Below are 16668 nucleotides of genomic sequence, written 5' to 3' on the forward strand. Positions count from 1 at the left end.
GCAGTCTGAGTTAGTCATATCAAGTGTATATTTGCCATATTTACAGTCTTTTTAGCATAAAATTGCCTCTTTGTGTTTCCCTGTTGAGCTGTGGTGGAAGTATAGTAGCAAAAAGAGGAACTTTGGCACTAAAAAGAGTGTAATATTGAAAGATGTCTACTTGATTTGTCCCCCATTACTTTTATGAAGGGATCTTCTAATGATCAGTATGAGCAGGAAGAATGATTACAGCTCCTGACTGTTGTTGTGAACCCATCCTTAAACATTACAGCATCAAATGTTCAATCTCTTTCTTCCTTCCTCTCCTGATTATGTAGAGTTAGTATAAATACTGTATATTTAAATTTATGACGTCTACCATTTAGACACTCCAGGAAATCTGAAGTACCTGACATAAAACAAGATAAAAATTACATTGATATTCACAGAATACATGAAACCAAGTGAAACATTTTATTAGAGCTGAAACAATTTAATCAATAAAATAGGTAGAAAACTATTCTGCAACAGTTTTGATAGATTAATTGTCAAGTCATTTAATCAAGCACAAAAATATTTGCTGGTTTTCTGTGTTTCATATCATGGAGAATATATTTGGGATTTAGGCCTCTGGTTGAAAAAAAGATGTTTGCCTTTTCAATGTTTGATTGAAAAATAATCGACAGATTAATTGATGATGGAGATATTTGTTAGCTGTAACCCTTTATTAAAATACCCTCCAGAAATCTTTTAAATGATCACTTGTGTCTGATTGTGTTTCTCAATAAAAAAGGTTTATAAATTAATTTCAAATTCTTAAAAAAATATGCAAATGTACTTTATTTCATTTCAAAAGTTCAACTGCTGGACACTAAATACCCTCTACTTCACTGAAAGACCCGTTTCAAGTTTCCACATTTCTCCAAACTGGTTAGTGACTAAATCCTGCTCATACACAGTCCAACACATCTTAAAATCAGATTTAATGTAAACATTCCTCCTCCAGCAGATGAATGTCAAAAAAGCCATCTAGTGTCAAACTATAGAGAGCAATATTAAGCAAAACACATGTTTGAGTGGAGGGAGGCTATATACAAATTTCACATTATGAGGAGTAGTAAATAAAGTGTTGATAGAAAGAAAGATGGAAATATACGACTGTTGCCTCCGTTGAAACTGAAGCCCACATTCTTCGTGTATTTTGTCACAGTTAAACATAGTGCAGAGTGACACTGTACTTGCTGCTTTATGCTTTGTTGGCTCAAAAAAAAATTAAAATACTTATTTACTAAGTTTTAAAATACAGGATTCAATCAGAATCCAGTCAAAAAAGACTCAAACTGACTTGATTAAAGTGGTGGTAGAATCAGTCCACATTCAGGGTGAGACTAAGCTGACTGTTCACGCTCACAACTGTTTCGGGGTCTGTAAATGACAGGTACTGCAGGCACACACAGTCCTCCCAATCCAGAGCCGACTGATCCTGGATCAGCCCTCTTTCTGCCAACTTCATCACCAGTAAGGCTCGCTTGATTGTCAGCCAGTTGTGTACAGCGGTGGTTGTCGAGCCCTTGTGATTGAACAGAGGGAGACGTGGGCCCCAGAGGAGCACCTGAAGCATGGTCACCATGTCTGCCATCTGAGGCCCGCTGCTCTCATTCTGGAGCAGAGAAGCCAGGTACAAAAGCCCCCTTCGATATGGAGACTTGGACTGAGGAGGAGACGTGAGGCTCTCTTGTGGACCCCAGCAGTATTGAATTAATGCTCCAATCTTGGACTTGATGGAGGTGAAGGGGTGAAGTACAAAGGGAGCAGATGACACCGGGGTTAACACTACACGAGGGGAACCCTGTGTCTTCCATAACATCTGGATCCTGCCTTTTTTCTCCATTTTTTCCAACTCCATTTCTTCTTTCAATCTGTCGCTTCTCTCTGTTTTACTCGTGTTGAAACCTGCCTCATTTTCTCCCTCCTTGTTGGGCCACACTAGAAATATCTCCCGAGGTCTGAGCTCAGCTACAGCACAGAGGTGGTACAGATGTTGAGACCCTAATAATATCTGCAGCAACAGAACACACACCTGCCTGTCATAAACTGCACACTCTGTACTCTGCAGCGAGCTGCTCTCCTGAACAAAGTCCTCTAGAGTGACGTGCGGCAGGTCTCTCTCAACACTCACACAGTGTCCCTGCTGGAGTACAGACTGAATTGTGGGCAGATTGATGATTATAGGACACTCAGGGCTGCCTCCCCCTGGTGGGTTAGCAGCAGTGCATTCTGACTTTGAAGGACGAGCGGGATCTTGAGTTTGTAATGAGTCAGAATTGTTCTTCAGGGTGCTGCTGGGTTGGAAATAAGCAATCACATTTTGCACATTGACATGCGAGGGCTGGTGTTTGATGCGAGCTGAGAGAGTTTCATCGGTCTTTGTTTGTTGTTTGTTTACCTGAACAGAGAGAGAGAAAAAAACCACGTTTATCAAACTTGCATAGCAACCGTATTTATTGTTAAATATGACAAAAAGACATCTCTTCTGGCCTTCCTGTTGCACCTTGTGGCTCCTAATAACAGTTTGACAGATGACAGAGGAAGTGTTTTTCGTACCGCAAGTCAGCGTCACAGCTGCCAGTGTTGATAATGATCATGTTTGTATTAGTGGTTTCCATGAGAACCTTGCATACCTATTTGTCTTGCATACAGTTTCTAGTGCAATGTAAGTACAAGTGACAATAGTGGAACACAGCATTTAAACATCATGCATCTCATAGTAGAAAACATACAGAAGAAAACAAACATGAAGAAAAGAGATGTAACATTACCCTTAAAGCAAGCACCCTCCCTGGGAGCTTGGGACTGTGCAGGCTGTAGTATACCATGTCTCCGATCTGCTTTGCCTCACTGCCCTCACACAGCAGGAAATCCTGAGGCTGGTATGAGCTGACGTCCCTCCCTGTGGCGTCTGCTTGCAGCAGGATCCTTGCTTCCACGCTCTGCGCCATACTTCTAAGAAATAGTAGATGACGATACTGAATCCCCTGGGAAACAGCCCTCTGGTCATCAAAACTGCTGAAGAGGTAGGGGAGGTGTTCGTCTGGGGTGTCAAAGCACAGCTGGGAGAGGGACGCTAAGGGGAGAGGGCTCCTTCCGACTGGTTTAAACTCTTCTGTCTCCTCATGCAGATAGGTGTCAGGTAGGGGTGCCAGCATGTACAGAGGGTTGTCAAAGTATTGAGGGTTTCTATGCTGAGGAGTCAGGGGAGACAGAGGAGGGAGAGGATGCGCGTTGGTGCAAGGGAGGGAGAGAGTGCGAGCTAACTTCTTCTCTGGAACAGGTGGCGGGATATCGTCTGAGAAGAATCTCACCTGGTGTAGGGAGTGATCTGAGCAACACAGTGAGAGGGATTTAGGTCAGGCTTTAACAGCTTGCACTAACTAGCAATGAAGAAGAAACAGCCTGGAAACAGCGGACGAAATATTCTGCAAGTCACTGTAACCTGTTCAAGCATCACATGGATTTTTATTGAAAGTAAAAGTTTCAGAGGGTTGCTTCCTCTCTTTCAGTTCTCACAAAAAAGACGAACCAAGAAGAACAAAGCACACATTACGGTAAGTTATGTTTTCCCTTCCCACTGAGCCGTTAACGTCAGTCATGCCTTTAGAATTGGAGAACCACACAACATTAAAGGTTGCATTGAGTTAAATGACATTTAACTGATTTGTACATTTTCATTCTTAGTTTTCTTTCAATGCAACTAGTTTATGCGTACACCGTAAACTATGTGCACCACTTTCATTGACTTTTAAACTCACTTCATCACTTTGGACACCTACCATAGCGCTGGTGAATGGGACACTGGGCTGCATGACAGTCGGTGGTTTCGGGGAAGACGTCGTTGTATGTGGAGTTTTGATGCTGGAGTCCAACAGGGCTGACCATAACACTGTCAGACCCCTCGCTGGAGCATCTAGACTGACTTCTGTGTGAGAAAATGCACAGAAGAATAATAGTTTCTGTGTTTTGCGTTAGTCTAGACATTGAGGGGATTATTGAAAACCTGATAAGAGCATCAATCATAAACTTCCAGACAGACAAAATACTTTGCTTGTTGGTCTTACCTGTGCTTTTTGGCAGGCAGTGCTGGTGGCTGCTCCTCCGCTCTGCTGGCAGAACCAGACGCCATCGGTAATCTACAAAGTTACAACACCTAAGCTGCTCCTCCGCCTCTCTCACGGTTCACTACCGTGTCACTGTATACAATGTGTGTGAAGCTTACAGGTGGCTATTTCCGAAAAAACTTCAGCTTCCCGTCACAGTTACTCCCCTCTGTCACTCTCTCTCTGCTTCTTTCTCTCAAGTCTGTCTAATTGCATGTTTTAAAGTGATGTTTTATGAGTCTGCTCTGCCCTATTTATCTTTCTCTCTAATCTTTTTCAGTCTGAGCTTGCTTGAGGTTGGTACCGGAAAAGTAGTGTCTGTACTGAGGGCAAAGCTGCTCTCTGAGCTAACCTCAACGTGACAGAATGGGGAAGAACAGTTACACCAAAGCCCCCTTCATTTTGCACTCTTTTCTCTCTCTTTTTCTCTCAGTCACAGTTGATCTACATTCACCATGTGCAGTCTCAGCATGAACTTCTCTCTTTTGGATGATGCAGTTTTAGTCTGCACACATGCAATACCTTCTTGGGAGCTTTTGCTTTCACTGACTTTAAAGCAGAGGTAAACACAGATAAATCAGGGGTGTATTGTCCATTTCTTGCACATATGGCAATATTTACAGTTAGACAACTTCATCTAGTGAACCTAAATTCTGTATGTCCTATAAACTGTGACATGGAAGAAACACTTCTTTAGGGAGAATTGCATACTATGAAAAATGTCAAAGCGTCTGAAAATTCAGACTGGTATTTATATTTTTCATAATCCATTTCTAACTTTAATAAAGTAGAAATGTTTTCTCTGCATTTTTCAAAACCCAAAGGCCAGTATGAATATAGATTTGATACGTTATGTCTGTATGTTAGCATGCTATGCTAACATACAGACATTAGCCTATTAGCACTAAACACAGTACAGCTGAGGCTGATGGGAATGTCTTTAGTTTTGCAGGTATTTGGTCATAAACTTGTACAAATTGAAATTTATACTTGATGATGACACTAAATAAAAAAAGTCAGTCATCACCTAAGTTATAATAATGCTGGGGGGATTCATGAATGTCAAATGTCATAGCAATCAGTCTAGTAGTTTATGAGTCATATTTCACTCAGAACCATAAATGTGACCATCATGATGGAATTAAATAAAACAGGATGGATCAGCAAAGTCTGTACGATTCATCCTCTGATCCTCTGAGGGCTTTGCATGTCTGTACAAAAGTTCATGTTAATCTGTCCTATAGTTGTTGAGATATTTCAGTGTGGATCAGAGTGGTGGGCCAATCGACTGACATATACAGATCAACATTGCCACCCATACAGCCAAACCCCTAACGAGGCTAAAAGTGCTACTATAAATGATGAGAATGTGGGGAAATACAGCCTACTAACCATCTTTAAAAAAAATCTAATCTCACCACTTATAGACCGACAGTATGAAAAAGCCACGAGTATAAACAACAGACTACAGCCACTAATTTTGGATATCCTCACACCTGTGCGAGGTCATTGATACATAGAAAACTCCCACACATTTATATTACATCTGATATTATGTTTTCATATCTGACTAGAGTGTTTATTATCTGTGCTATCGTGCTAAAGTGTATTCTTGAGGTGGAGTGCGTGCTGCTGAAGTACTGGCACCAAAGAATGACTCACACATGCCCGAGGTTAAAGGGCTGTTGCCTCTCAAAAGATTTTCAGTATCAGTTCTCTTATATATAGATGATTACAGTCACCATCTCTTTGAAGAACATCACACTGTGGTAACACTATGTAACTGACAGTGATGGGAACGCCCTGCTGCAATCCCAAATGTAAAACAGCCTAGTAAGGAGCCAAACAAGAGCTTTATCATAGAAATTATGCACATGGTGTTTAGTGTGTGTTCAGTCAGTATTTCAGTGTTAAACGTCTCAAGCTTTTTTGTTCCTTACGTTAATGCAACTAATCAAATTTCTTTTGAATTTTCACTTCCACTCGAGAACAGAAAACAGAGAAGGATGCACACATCAGAGGATCAGCTTGAGTCACCTGCTCTACAAACTGTGGGAAACACGCTGTCTCATCCTGGTCAGACATAAACTTGTCATTTGTTTTCCTGTTTTAATAAGAGAAGAAGAATAAAAGATTATTTATATAGCACAAGCAATACAAAAAGATGCAGTACAAATACAAAGATGAAAAACACACTCAAAAAGACAAGAAATAGAAACATTAAAAACATAGCAGAGAGACAAAAGACAGACTTAAAAATGCAATACAACTAAAATGAACAGTAAATACATGACAATTAATGCTGTAGGAGAGATAATACACAGTAAAAGTTTTCTATATTTAAGAAAAATATTGAGTTTTAAGTGTTCTGGTTTTACTGGATAACAGCACCCACTGGCCTGACCTCAGAGATTTTGGATACATGCATGTGCAGGAATAAAATATGGAGTGAAACTTGTCAAACACAAGTGTAACTATTAACTTTATTAACTGCTTTCTTGCAAGGCAACAGTTACTGGAGTGAACTTAGTAGTTCCATCTGCTTTTTTCTGCTACTGCAAGTCAAACTGTGTGCTGCAATGAAGGTGTCTGAATTTGATTAATTTTAAAATAACAGAGATTATAAAGTACAAGGTGGACATATTTTTGACAGAGATGAAAAGAAAAAATATCAGTCAAATCCAAAATATGAAGAAGCTTTCCTGGTTCTCCTGTTCTTTGTCAATAGTACAGCAGGAGAGTGTGCCTTTTTTCAGCTTTCAAAGGTTTGTGAATCATTGGCCTATGAGGTTGTTCTTTACAAGAGAAATATACCCTAAGTTGTCAGTTTATTAGCTCACCTACCCGAATTTAAAGCAATCTAATATAACAGCACTGCAACAATGATCAGTTTTTGTTGAAACTGTTTGAGAGAGTTGTTGATTCAACTTTATGGTCATTTAGGAGGCAGTGAACTGAGATGTATTTCTAGATTTTCTCCACCACATTTATATGTGATAGATATAAAATATGAAACACCTCTCAATATCATGCAGTACAATGCAATTGGGGAATAAAGCATGTTGTATTGGAGAAGAGCAGTGCAACGTGTTTAATTTTGATGGCCACACCTCGCTGCGTCTGTGAAAATGAAAACCCAGGTTTATCTAACACTGATCTCCATTAGGGTTTTTTTTTAAAAGAATATTCATAAGTGACTGAATTACATGCATGTGGAAACCCTTATTTGTCTTAAAGCATTCATGTCAAATCACTTACGTCATGCACATGAACAAACAACACTGATTATAAATTTAGATCACTTTGTCTAATCTATTCTTGTGTGCAGGGACTCACTCTTGTATTTTCCTCACAGCACTCTGCGTCATAATGATATTTACCAACTATATTTCAGTGCGTGGGAGAGTTGAGGATGTGGGCTACAAGGACGCATTAGGCGCCCATCAATAAGGGCCTCTCGAGTGAAGCTCTTCATATGCTAAGAAGCAAGGAGAACTGCTTGGTTTCACTGACACATCAGCAGACATTCAGCACTGCAGGACGTAAAAGTTTAGACTATTCAACGGGGAGCTGAATAGGACAGAGTGACATTTAAGATCATGGAAGCGGTGGAGGAATCCATTAACCTTAAACACATGGATGATGTGAAGTATTCACTCTGGATATTAGGAGAATCTAAAAGGCTCCTCAGCACAGGAGTTTGATTTCTCACGGAACACACCGCTTTTGGTGAAAGCAGACAAGAAACAGGAACTGTGATGTGAAACATGATTGCAAAAGATTCGGTAGAATACACACAATATTGCAGCAGTCACTTCATGTTGGTTTATTTTTGATGTGGCAACAACTGAAACATTTTTCATGAGTTTTCACAGCTTAAGTTTCAGACGAAGTTGCAGTCTATTGACATTAGACAAAAACTGTGTATTTCATAAGGAGGTGGTGATCATCATGCTGTTAAATGGATGAATGAATGCATATTTTAAACTAAGCTGAGTTGTTTTTAGAGCTGCAACAATTAGTCAATCCTCATAAAATGAATCAGCAATTATTTTATCATTTATTTTCATTTCTTTTCATTTCTGTCATTTTTCAAGCAGAAATGCCAAATATTTGATGGCTCCAGCTTCTCAAATGTGAAGATTTGTTGTTTTTCCTTTTCATATATGATGGTCAGAAAAAACAAGCAATTTGAAGACATCACCTCTGAGACACTATGGATGACATTTCCTTCACTATTTTTTTTTAACATTTTATAGACTAAATGATTAATCGACTATTCAAGAAAATAATCTGCAGAAAAGGAAAATAATCGGTAGTTGCAGCCGTAGTTATGTTAAACACTTCTTGCCATTTTTATTTCAGATAGCTCAGTCACATGGATTTGCTCCTAATGGAAGGAGGTGAAGTGTTTCTTTATAACGTTGTAGAAGCGGCGTTTGAGCTTTCCATCTGGCTGTCTGGATGTAGAGGAGGATGAAGACGAAGCAGCGGTTGAGAAGGAAGCTTGTGACTCTTCTTGTGACTTTTCTACTGTTCCTTTACTCTGTGAGTCAGTCAGATCTTTGGACAGTCTCTTTTTGGCTCCAGACAGATGTGAGTTCAAGTCTTCTGTCCTCCTCCCTGAGGCTTTGCTTTTGCTAAGACAGCATGCAGCCTCCTCGTCCTTGTTTAAACGGCGTAGCCCAGCTTGGCAGAGGAGGGCCTCCTCGCTCGCCATCTGGGGGCTCTGGCTCAAGGTGACGAAACCGTACGGGGTGGTGACTTTGGTCAGGTGTGGCAGGGAGAGGGCAGCTCTGCTGGCTGGGTCCAGGCAGTGCTGGGCCTCTGTGTAGGAGCAGGGGAAGGACACCTCCCTCTGAAGAGGAGACCTCCTCACGTTTAAGGGGTCTGAGACACTGCGCTCGGCTCTGCGGTCTGAAAGAACCAAACAGAGGCCTGAGGAGAATGTGGATGATGAGTGTATGGAGCAGGCTGGAGAAACAGATGCAGATGACTCCCGCTCATGCCTAGAACTCCCTGAGCCGTCCTCTGACTCTACGTCACCTTCTTTTGTCTCCTTGTTGTTTTCCGAAGATCTGACACCGTTCTGCACAGACAGACTTGGTATAGTGAACTGTGGGATGCTGTCAGGTGTCAGGATATTAGGGAAAATGTTGTCCCGACTTGTCTGGGAGTCTGATCCAAGAGAACACCCGAAGGACTTTGCGCTGCTAGTGGCCCACAAGAGTGCACGGATCCCTGCGCTGCTGTGCCTGCGTGCTGTGGAGAAATCATCTGACTGAACAGCTTTTGTTCCACTGCTTATAGCCCCAATGCTGAAGGTCCGTGTGACTGTGTTCTTCTCCATTTCTCAGTGTCTTCCACTGTCTTTGCACAAAGGTTCGCTTATAAATTGGCAAAAGGAGTGATGACAGACACCTTAAATACTTCTCTGCTCCCCACGTTTTGTCCTCCATGAAATGCATCAACAGACACGTAAATGTGACGAAAGCTTGTGGCGGAAATGTCTACCAATTAAGGAGCTTGTCAACAATGGAAGCTAATAATGGGGCCTCGCTTTTAAACCTCTTCATATGCTAAGGAGCAGACAGAGAGGCAGCATCTCCCAGCCTCTCAGAGAGTCTGGTGGCTACATGACGGATGCAGCCGGAAGTTCAGCTTTGACAACTAACCATTAAATATCCACTGTTTTAGTCTGCTTTTCAATGTGCACAGTATAAATTTGCACAACATGAATGGAATTCTTTATTGCGGCACTTATTTCAATGAGTTGAGAAAGTCTGAATTTGGGCCGAGGGCCCCAGTGTCTTCTGAATGACCAAATAGTACATTTAAAGTTAAACTTAAATCCTCGTTAGCAGAAAGGCTTGTAGAGTGATCACCTCTACTACTTTAATTCCAACACTGCCTATGAGAGCTATGTTTGGAGTGATCAGATCTCAGCTTTGGGAGCAAGATGAGATCATTTCTTGTATTCCTTGTTTTCTATACATCTACATGGCTGCTAAGCTGTATTTGGATGAGTAAATATGTAAGCTAAGTGTATGTTTCTGAAAAGTAAACTATGCTTTTTTGCCAGTGATGATAGTCTGAAGTGCAAGGATCATGGGAGCAAGAAACGTAAGAAGAGGTAACCTCTGGAAATGTTTTACAAGGTGACATTTTCATTAGAACTGCACACTGTTGTCATGTTATAATCAGCCATTATAATGACTGAGGATAAATATATTTATTTTTCTGTTGCCTCCAAAGTAAATCAAGTATTTCCAAATTCAAAGTAGGCTATGGCATTCAAACACTGATCATAATGCAGGATTTTGGTTACATTACATTACAGCACTTCACTCGATGTTTTCTGTATTTCCTGATAAAATGTTAATTTGACCTGTTTTCATGGAGTCCAGACTTGTCACGTGACCGCCAGTCCTGGTTGTGTCCCGGTTCCAGGTTAATTGGCGGGCTTTGTTCATTGGTTGGCGCCGATTGCCGCAGCTGCGTTTGTCTTCATTGATTGGCTGCACGGCGGCAACTTCAGGGTACATTTTACCCCCAACACCTGCAGGTACTGTAGTCCTTTCAGCTTCATCTCCTCTTGACAGGCCAGCAGGACTTGACCCACAGCAGGATGACTTGTGAACACCGTGTGGACGCCGTGGAGTTGGAACAGGAACAGGAGCAGGAGCAGCCCGAAAACACGGAGGTAATGGCGCGCTATCTCAGGACAAAAAGTTTAGTCTTGTGATAGTTTTATCAACATTAAGACGTGTGTGTGGTTGTGTGTCGGTGGTTCGAACCAGTTTTGTGTGGTCACCTGCAGGACAGGGTTGTGAGGAGAGACGGTGTCCTTCGCTCCATGCTGCGCGGCCTCTTCTGGCCGGTCGGCATCGTGGTATGTACGGCAGCTAATGTCGAGTTACATTTAACCTTTCTTTTTTAGTCTTACACATAACCCTAATATGGCTCTCTCATAGATACGTGCATACCACGGGGTGTGGTGGGTGCTGGGCTTCCGGCAGCCAAAGCAGACAGCTGTGGTCGCCCCCGCAGTTACCAGTCCTGCACGCCAGAGCCTCGCCGGCCGCAAGCGCCTGCACCGGGTCACCCGCCTGCTGCTGACCATCCTGCCCCGCTGGGTGCAGGGCGCCCTGGGCTACCCTGTGTCCAGCAGCATCGGGCGCTCCCTCTCTCCAGGTATGAGGGAGGGATGTTCAGGGTTTTCATCACGCTAAGCTTTTCTGTGGCAAGAAGGCCTCTCATGTGGGGGTTCCCTCAACAGAGGACTGAATAGAAATGACTAATCTAAGAGGTTGCTGATCATTAAAGTAACTCTGTGTATCTTCATCTGTTTTCCAAATTAAGTGGGGTCTGTCACTCTGCAGTAGAGCTCAAAACATTTTCCCAGCTTGTGTTAGTTCTAGTACAACACAATAGATTAAAAAAAAGCAACCTTACTCTTATGATCAGGGCTGAAAAGATAATCAAAAACCTGAAAAATCTTAAATTCACTTGCCTATCTAGCAAATATGCAGTGGCTTGCTTGAGAAAAGCAGCAAACCCTCACAGAACTGATAATTGTAAATTGAACACATAGTTGCAAACTGTAGGGTGACACAACTAGCAATTGATGCAATTATTTGGGCTATGTGAAACTGTGGGTGTTGTGCTATTTTCAGACATTAAATAAGTGATTAGTTGAGGAAAATAAAACAAGTCAGTTGCAGTCCTGGTGGTCTAGATATTTATCTGTTTAGGTATAGGAAAGGCACAAATTGACTAAACACTAGAGAGGTATACATCAGCCAAAGCTGCACAGTTCTCAATTTATAGTAGCAATAAAGTAGTAATCTGAACAGTCCAGAGAACATTGTCTGGTTTGTTCACTCAAGTACAGCTGTTCATCAGACTGTCTGCCAATAACATTAAGATCTAAAACCATTAACTTTTCAAAGTCTCCTACATTTTATCATGCACTATTAAAACAAAGTTTAATGGAATAAAGATGAATGAAATGCCCCACTTGGATACTCAGATGTGTTGTCTCCAGTCCATGTGGGTGCATAAGTGTTTTTGTTTTTTGGGGGGTTTTTTTCCCCCTAATTTTCCTTTCATCGTCACAATACTCCTGTGGGCTTGCTTAAATCTCTATGAACTTGTTTCCCAACAGAAGTCAGAGTCTCTCCCACTAAACCTTGTGGGAAGGGCAGCAAGAGAAAGCAGGATGAGTTGGATGAGGAGGAGGAAGACGATGACGAAGAAGAGCATCAGACCTGGGTGGAGGCTCTCACACAAGAACTTGATGATGAAGACCCCATGGAGGATCCTGATTATGAGGTTGGTTGCCTGGAGGTTTTTCTGTAAACTAGTACATGTTAATGTGCAGACTGATTACTTCAGATCACCTACAATAATGCAAAGTTTCATTAATGTTAAATTATAAAGCCTAATCACAACATGATGGCTGTACTGGGAACATCAGTCCCCTTAATGCTGACTGTCTTTCAGCCCAGTACTGTAGAGACGGAGAGTGAAGAGTACCGCTCACACAACAACACGGAAAGTGACATTGAGGTTCAGGAGAAGGGTGTGGTCATAATTGAAGACGTGAACACCACGGTAAGACAACTTAAAGCAGCATACTGCTCTAAAAAAGCAGGGGATAAAGTGGAGTCGACTTGAACTCCTTATTATTATTATTATTATTATTATTATTATTATTTATTTATTTTTTTTTTAAAACAGGATGTTGTGTTGTCCAGCTGAAGGCAACAGAATTGACAGTCAACAAAAGTCCCTACTAATAAACCTTTGTGGGAAGGGCAGCAAGAGAAAGCAGGGTGAGTTGGACGAAGAGCATCAGACCTGGGTGGAGGCTTTCTCACAAGAACTCGCTGATTGATGACCCCGAGGAGGATCCTGATTATGAGGATTACAGGATGTTGAGCCGTCCACTCCAGCTGAAGTCTCTTGCCCTGATGTTTAATGTATAGAGAATATGTTGTGGTGTCAATGTTTTTGTATGTTTATATATTTGGTAATTCAATAAAACTGTCCTTTAACTTGACATTGTAGTGGCTTTCCACTAGATGGCAGTAACTGTGTTTCTATTCAACTTGGTGCTTAAAGAAGGTGCTGTTAAAGGAAATGAATGTGGTTAAAAGGTTATCGGTATTTTGCATTAGTTTCCCTGAAACCAGATGAGGGTCATGTGAAGTGCTTGAAACATCCGTTTGTTACAATATTGCTCACAACTCAACTTGAGGCTTGTTAGATTTTTACAAGTTTAACTCTAGGGTTATACCTCAATGTCCATGTGCCAACTACAGGAAGCTGCTTTTCAGACGTATAACTTGTTGCATTAAACCTGGCACTAAAATACATCAGGGTTTTTGTTTGTACTGTGACATTTCATATGATCAGTGCCACAAAGATCCAAAACTCTTTATGGTGGCTTTAAAGTTAAACTATAAACAGAACATGTCTAAATTGTCAAATCTGATTTCGGGAAGAAGCAGCCTTGCTTAACCAGTGTATGTTTGTGTTTATTTTAAATCTCAAGAATGTAAATTGACTTTACTGAACAATTTGGAGAGCATGTAGCCTAATCTTCATAGTTAATACTAACGTACAAGAGACAGCAAACCATCCAAATGACTCAGACCTCCTCATTTGCCTAATATGGTTAAATTTTAGTCCACCAGCACCACCATGGAATCAGTTTGTTTTGATTTAACAAGGTTGTATATTTGGCTCAAGAGGGCAGCATGACATTGACGCATTTGGTATGGGCCTTTCTTTTTAGATGTAAACATTGTGAGATAGAGATGTCCTAGACATTTTAAAATGAATTAAACTTTAGAAAAAGCCTCACAGCTCTATTTTAGAAGATACGTACACAGCTAAAGGCAGCGGCTCCAACTGAGTCTAGTGCACCACACCTAGGATACAAATGATGGACAGTTGAAGACATTTTTAGTCACAGTAACCATTGGTCTGTTCAGTGCTTTGGTGTAAAAAAGGGGTTTCTTCCCCAAAGGATTAAGTTACTCCTTTTGGATGGAGAGTATGTAACCTTATCTTCACCAGAAAAAGATGTGTAGCCACTAAATAGCTACACATCTTCATGTTCACCAGAGGTTTTAGTTTTTGCAATAACATCTTACATTGGCCTCTTCTGCTTCCCATCTCAGGCCAAACTCTAGATTATCTTTTACCCTGCTATTGAACATTTTGGGCAAAAACATGTAGAATTTTACATTCACCCAACAAATGTCACATATTAATTTTTAACTCTGTCTCTTTTTGTATTGTCACTCAATTTATACTCTTGTCAGATGTCTGACTTTAAAACTCTTCGTGTATGACCTGCAACTTAATGGAAGGAGCGTCGACTTTAAACTATGACAGTGGATCAAACAGTGCTATTTTTGAAGCATGTGACTTTCAGTTGTTTGACCTGAGTTCATCCAAGCAGAAAATGAGTGTTATCACAGAGCTCAGCATCCCACTGGTTCTCTGCTGCAGGTGAGGGGGAAGGCTGCTGCCATGTGGCTCTTATGTGACTTGCGTCAGAAGAGGCTGTTGAATGTAATTTTCTGCTGCCCACAGAGTTGTACCTCTTCTGTGCATCTGCACACACACACTCACCCTATTCACTGGATTGGCTGCTGAGTGTAGAGCTGTATTTATGGGAGTAGGTGGCAGGCTACTGTGAAGAGCCCCGCAAACCTCTTGAATATGACTGAACCAGTACTCATCCTTGTCCAACAATCAGCACCAACTCTCCCACACTGTGGATGAGATGCTGCCATTCGCTCATTCTTCATTATTGCTGACGGAGGAGAACAGATCATAGTGAGAGATGAGCTAATATTGGTCTTTTGTTTCCCTCTTATGAGTCAGGCTGTGCACAAATTATTTTTTGCAGTTTGTCCAGTTTTAGATGCACATTGCACACCTCAAAGTGAAGGGGAGAGAGGCTGAAGGAAGCTCTTATCAAACTAAAATGGTGGTGAGCTGTTATTACCCAGGAAGTTTAAAGGGGAACTACATCAAGTTTATGCCTAAATGTCATGAGGAGTAGCTTACTATTCAGCCTGTGAAAACAGATGCTTTTTCAAGCTGAAAAAGTTTGGCTTGAAGACTAAAAAAAAAATGAAGACAGAAAGTCTGTGTGACCAACTGGAAGGCCTAATGAACAGATGCTATTAGTTGCATTATGGGAAATGTAGGATCCAGTTATACTTGATATAGATGTTTCTTTCTTGTTTTTTGCAATTTAAGGACTTCTTGTTCATTTTGGCTGTTTTCAAGATTAAGAGTAAGCTTTCAATCTTAATTCTCTGATAATTCAAAATTAGAGGCAAGTGACAAATCACATACAAGCTTTTTGTGTTGGTGAGAATCTGCTTGTGACCTCTGTTACTTTTTGTTAATTTGGTTTCCTTTGTATAGTGCATGTTGTCCTGATTTTTTTTTTTTTTTTTTACTTTTGAGAAGTTAAAAATCATTTATGTTGCTGCCTTGTTACAAACTTTATAAGAATCAACAGCTTGTTTACTGCTTCTGTACAGTGCTGTGTCTGTCTTAATATGTCCGCTCCCTTTATATGCGAGTGATAAGATCAACTCCTGTATAAATGGTAAATAATTCAGTCGCTGGCACGAAAATCCAGCTGCCCTGAATTAATTCCTGAAAACACTTGAGGTTGTTTTGACAGTGAACTTTGTGCCTTCCTTTTTTCTTTTCCTCTCAGATGTTTTTCACCCCCTCATACTTGGGTGCAAAGGCAGCCACCAGCTTACTGAAGCAGCAGAGAGCACATTGGTGTGAATTAGATGCTTGATGTCTGTGTGTGTGTGTGTGTGTGTGTGTGTGTGTGTGTGTGTGTGTGTGGGAAGGGCAACAGCAGCAGTGAGCAGCAGTGAGAGTTGGATACAGAACAGGAACTGATGGTCTCTGGGGGTTCTCATGGCTGTCTGAACGTTTGAAGGGTAGACTGCTCAGTCGAGGCAGAGATAGAGAGCATCGACCTCTATCTCTGCTTTTTGTAGCCAGCTGGAGATCGCTTTTTAAGCCAGAAGCTCTGTCTTTGCCTTTCAACTGCAAGGTGAAAACACGTTGTCTGGAAGGGGGCTATAAATTTCATGCTCGGTCCCAGGTGTGATATAGAACAAAGGCAGTCTCATGCGGTGGATCTAGCGGTGGTCTTGTTGTTCTTTAATGGATGGTTGCATGCAGAGAGATTTGTTGAGGTGATCAGGTCAGATGTAGGTACTGATGTTGCAGGCAGCAGGCGCTTTCATACTACGTCACAGTTTGTGACTTACTCCAGATTCATGTGGGAAACACACGTATTGATGCAGCACAGATTGTAGTAAATTCTCTCTGACAAACACACACACACACACACACACACGCATACACCCAGAGGTTTGACACACTGCAGAGCCTCAACTTGGTGACATGGGCTTATTGTCACCTTGAATGAATGGCAGCAGGTGCAGCTGCTCCCCAGCCCCCAAGTCTGACCTGC

At 41.4% G+C, this 16668-nt stretch overlaps 2 protein-coding genes across 7 annotated transcripts; one reads left to right on the forward strand and one right to left on the reverse strand.

The window, feature by feature from the left end:
* Nucleotides 1-450: 450 nt before the first annotated feature.
* Nucleotides 451-10616, reverse strand: peak3 (PEAK family member 3). Of its 5 annotated transcripts, XM_067597245.1 has the most exons (6): nucleotides 10522-10616; nucleotides 6171-6237; nucleotides 4095-4136; nucleotides 3810-3955; nucleotides 2799-3358; nucleotides 451-2425 (listed from the first exon to the last, which is right to left on the reverse strand). In XM_067597245.1, exons 4-6 carry the CDS (start codon nucleotides 3913-3915, stop codon nucleotides 1346-1348), a joined length of 1746 nt encoding a protein of 581 aa, XP_067453346.1. In that variant the 5' UTR covers nucleotides 3916-3955; nucleotides 4095-4136; nucleotides 6171-6237; nucleotides 10522-10616; the 3' UTR covers nucleotides 451-1345. The 5 variants fall into 5 exon arrangements, with proteins under 5 accessions (XP_067453346.1, XP_067453347.1, XP_067453345.1 ...); XM_067597246.1 differs by lacking the exon at nucleotides 10522-10616 and having other exon boundaries at nucleotides 3810-3952; nucleotides 6171-7603; XM_067597244.1 differs by lacking the exon at nucleotides 10522-10616 and having other exon boundaries at nucleotides 6171-7602.
* A 64-nt stretch (nucleotides 10617-10680) lies between these two features.
* org (oogenesis-related gene) lies at nucleotides 10681-13197 on the forward strand. Of its 2 annotated transcripts, none has more exons than XM_067597247.1 (6): nucleotides 10681-10836; nucleotides 10954-11025; nucleotides 11108-11327; nucleotides 12301-12467; nucleotides 12639-12749; nucleotides 12876-13197. In XM_067597247.1, exons 1-6 carry the CDS (start codon nucleotides 10762-10764, stop codon nucleotides 12894-12896), a joined length of 666 nt encoding a protein of 221 aa, XP_067453348.1. In that variant the 5' UTR covers nucleotides 10681-10761; the 3' UTR covers nucleotides 12897-13197. The 2 variants fall into 2 exon arrangements, with proteins under 2 accessions (XP_067453348.1, XP_067453349.1); XM_067597248.1 differs by having other exon boundaries at nucleotides 10745-10836; nucleotides 10934-11025.
* The last annotated feature ends 3471 nt before the right edge of the window (nucleotides 13198-16668 follow it).

Source organism: Thunnus thynnus, chromosome 8, assembly GCF_963924715.1.
Source record: "Thunnus thynnus chromosome 8, fThuThy2.1, whole genome shotgun sequence".
NCBI lineage: Eukaryota > Metazoa > Chordata > Actinopteri > Scombriformes > Scombridae > Thunnus > Thunnus thynnus.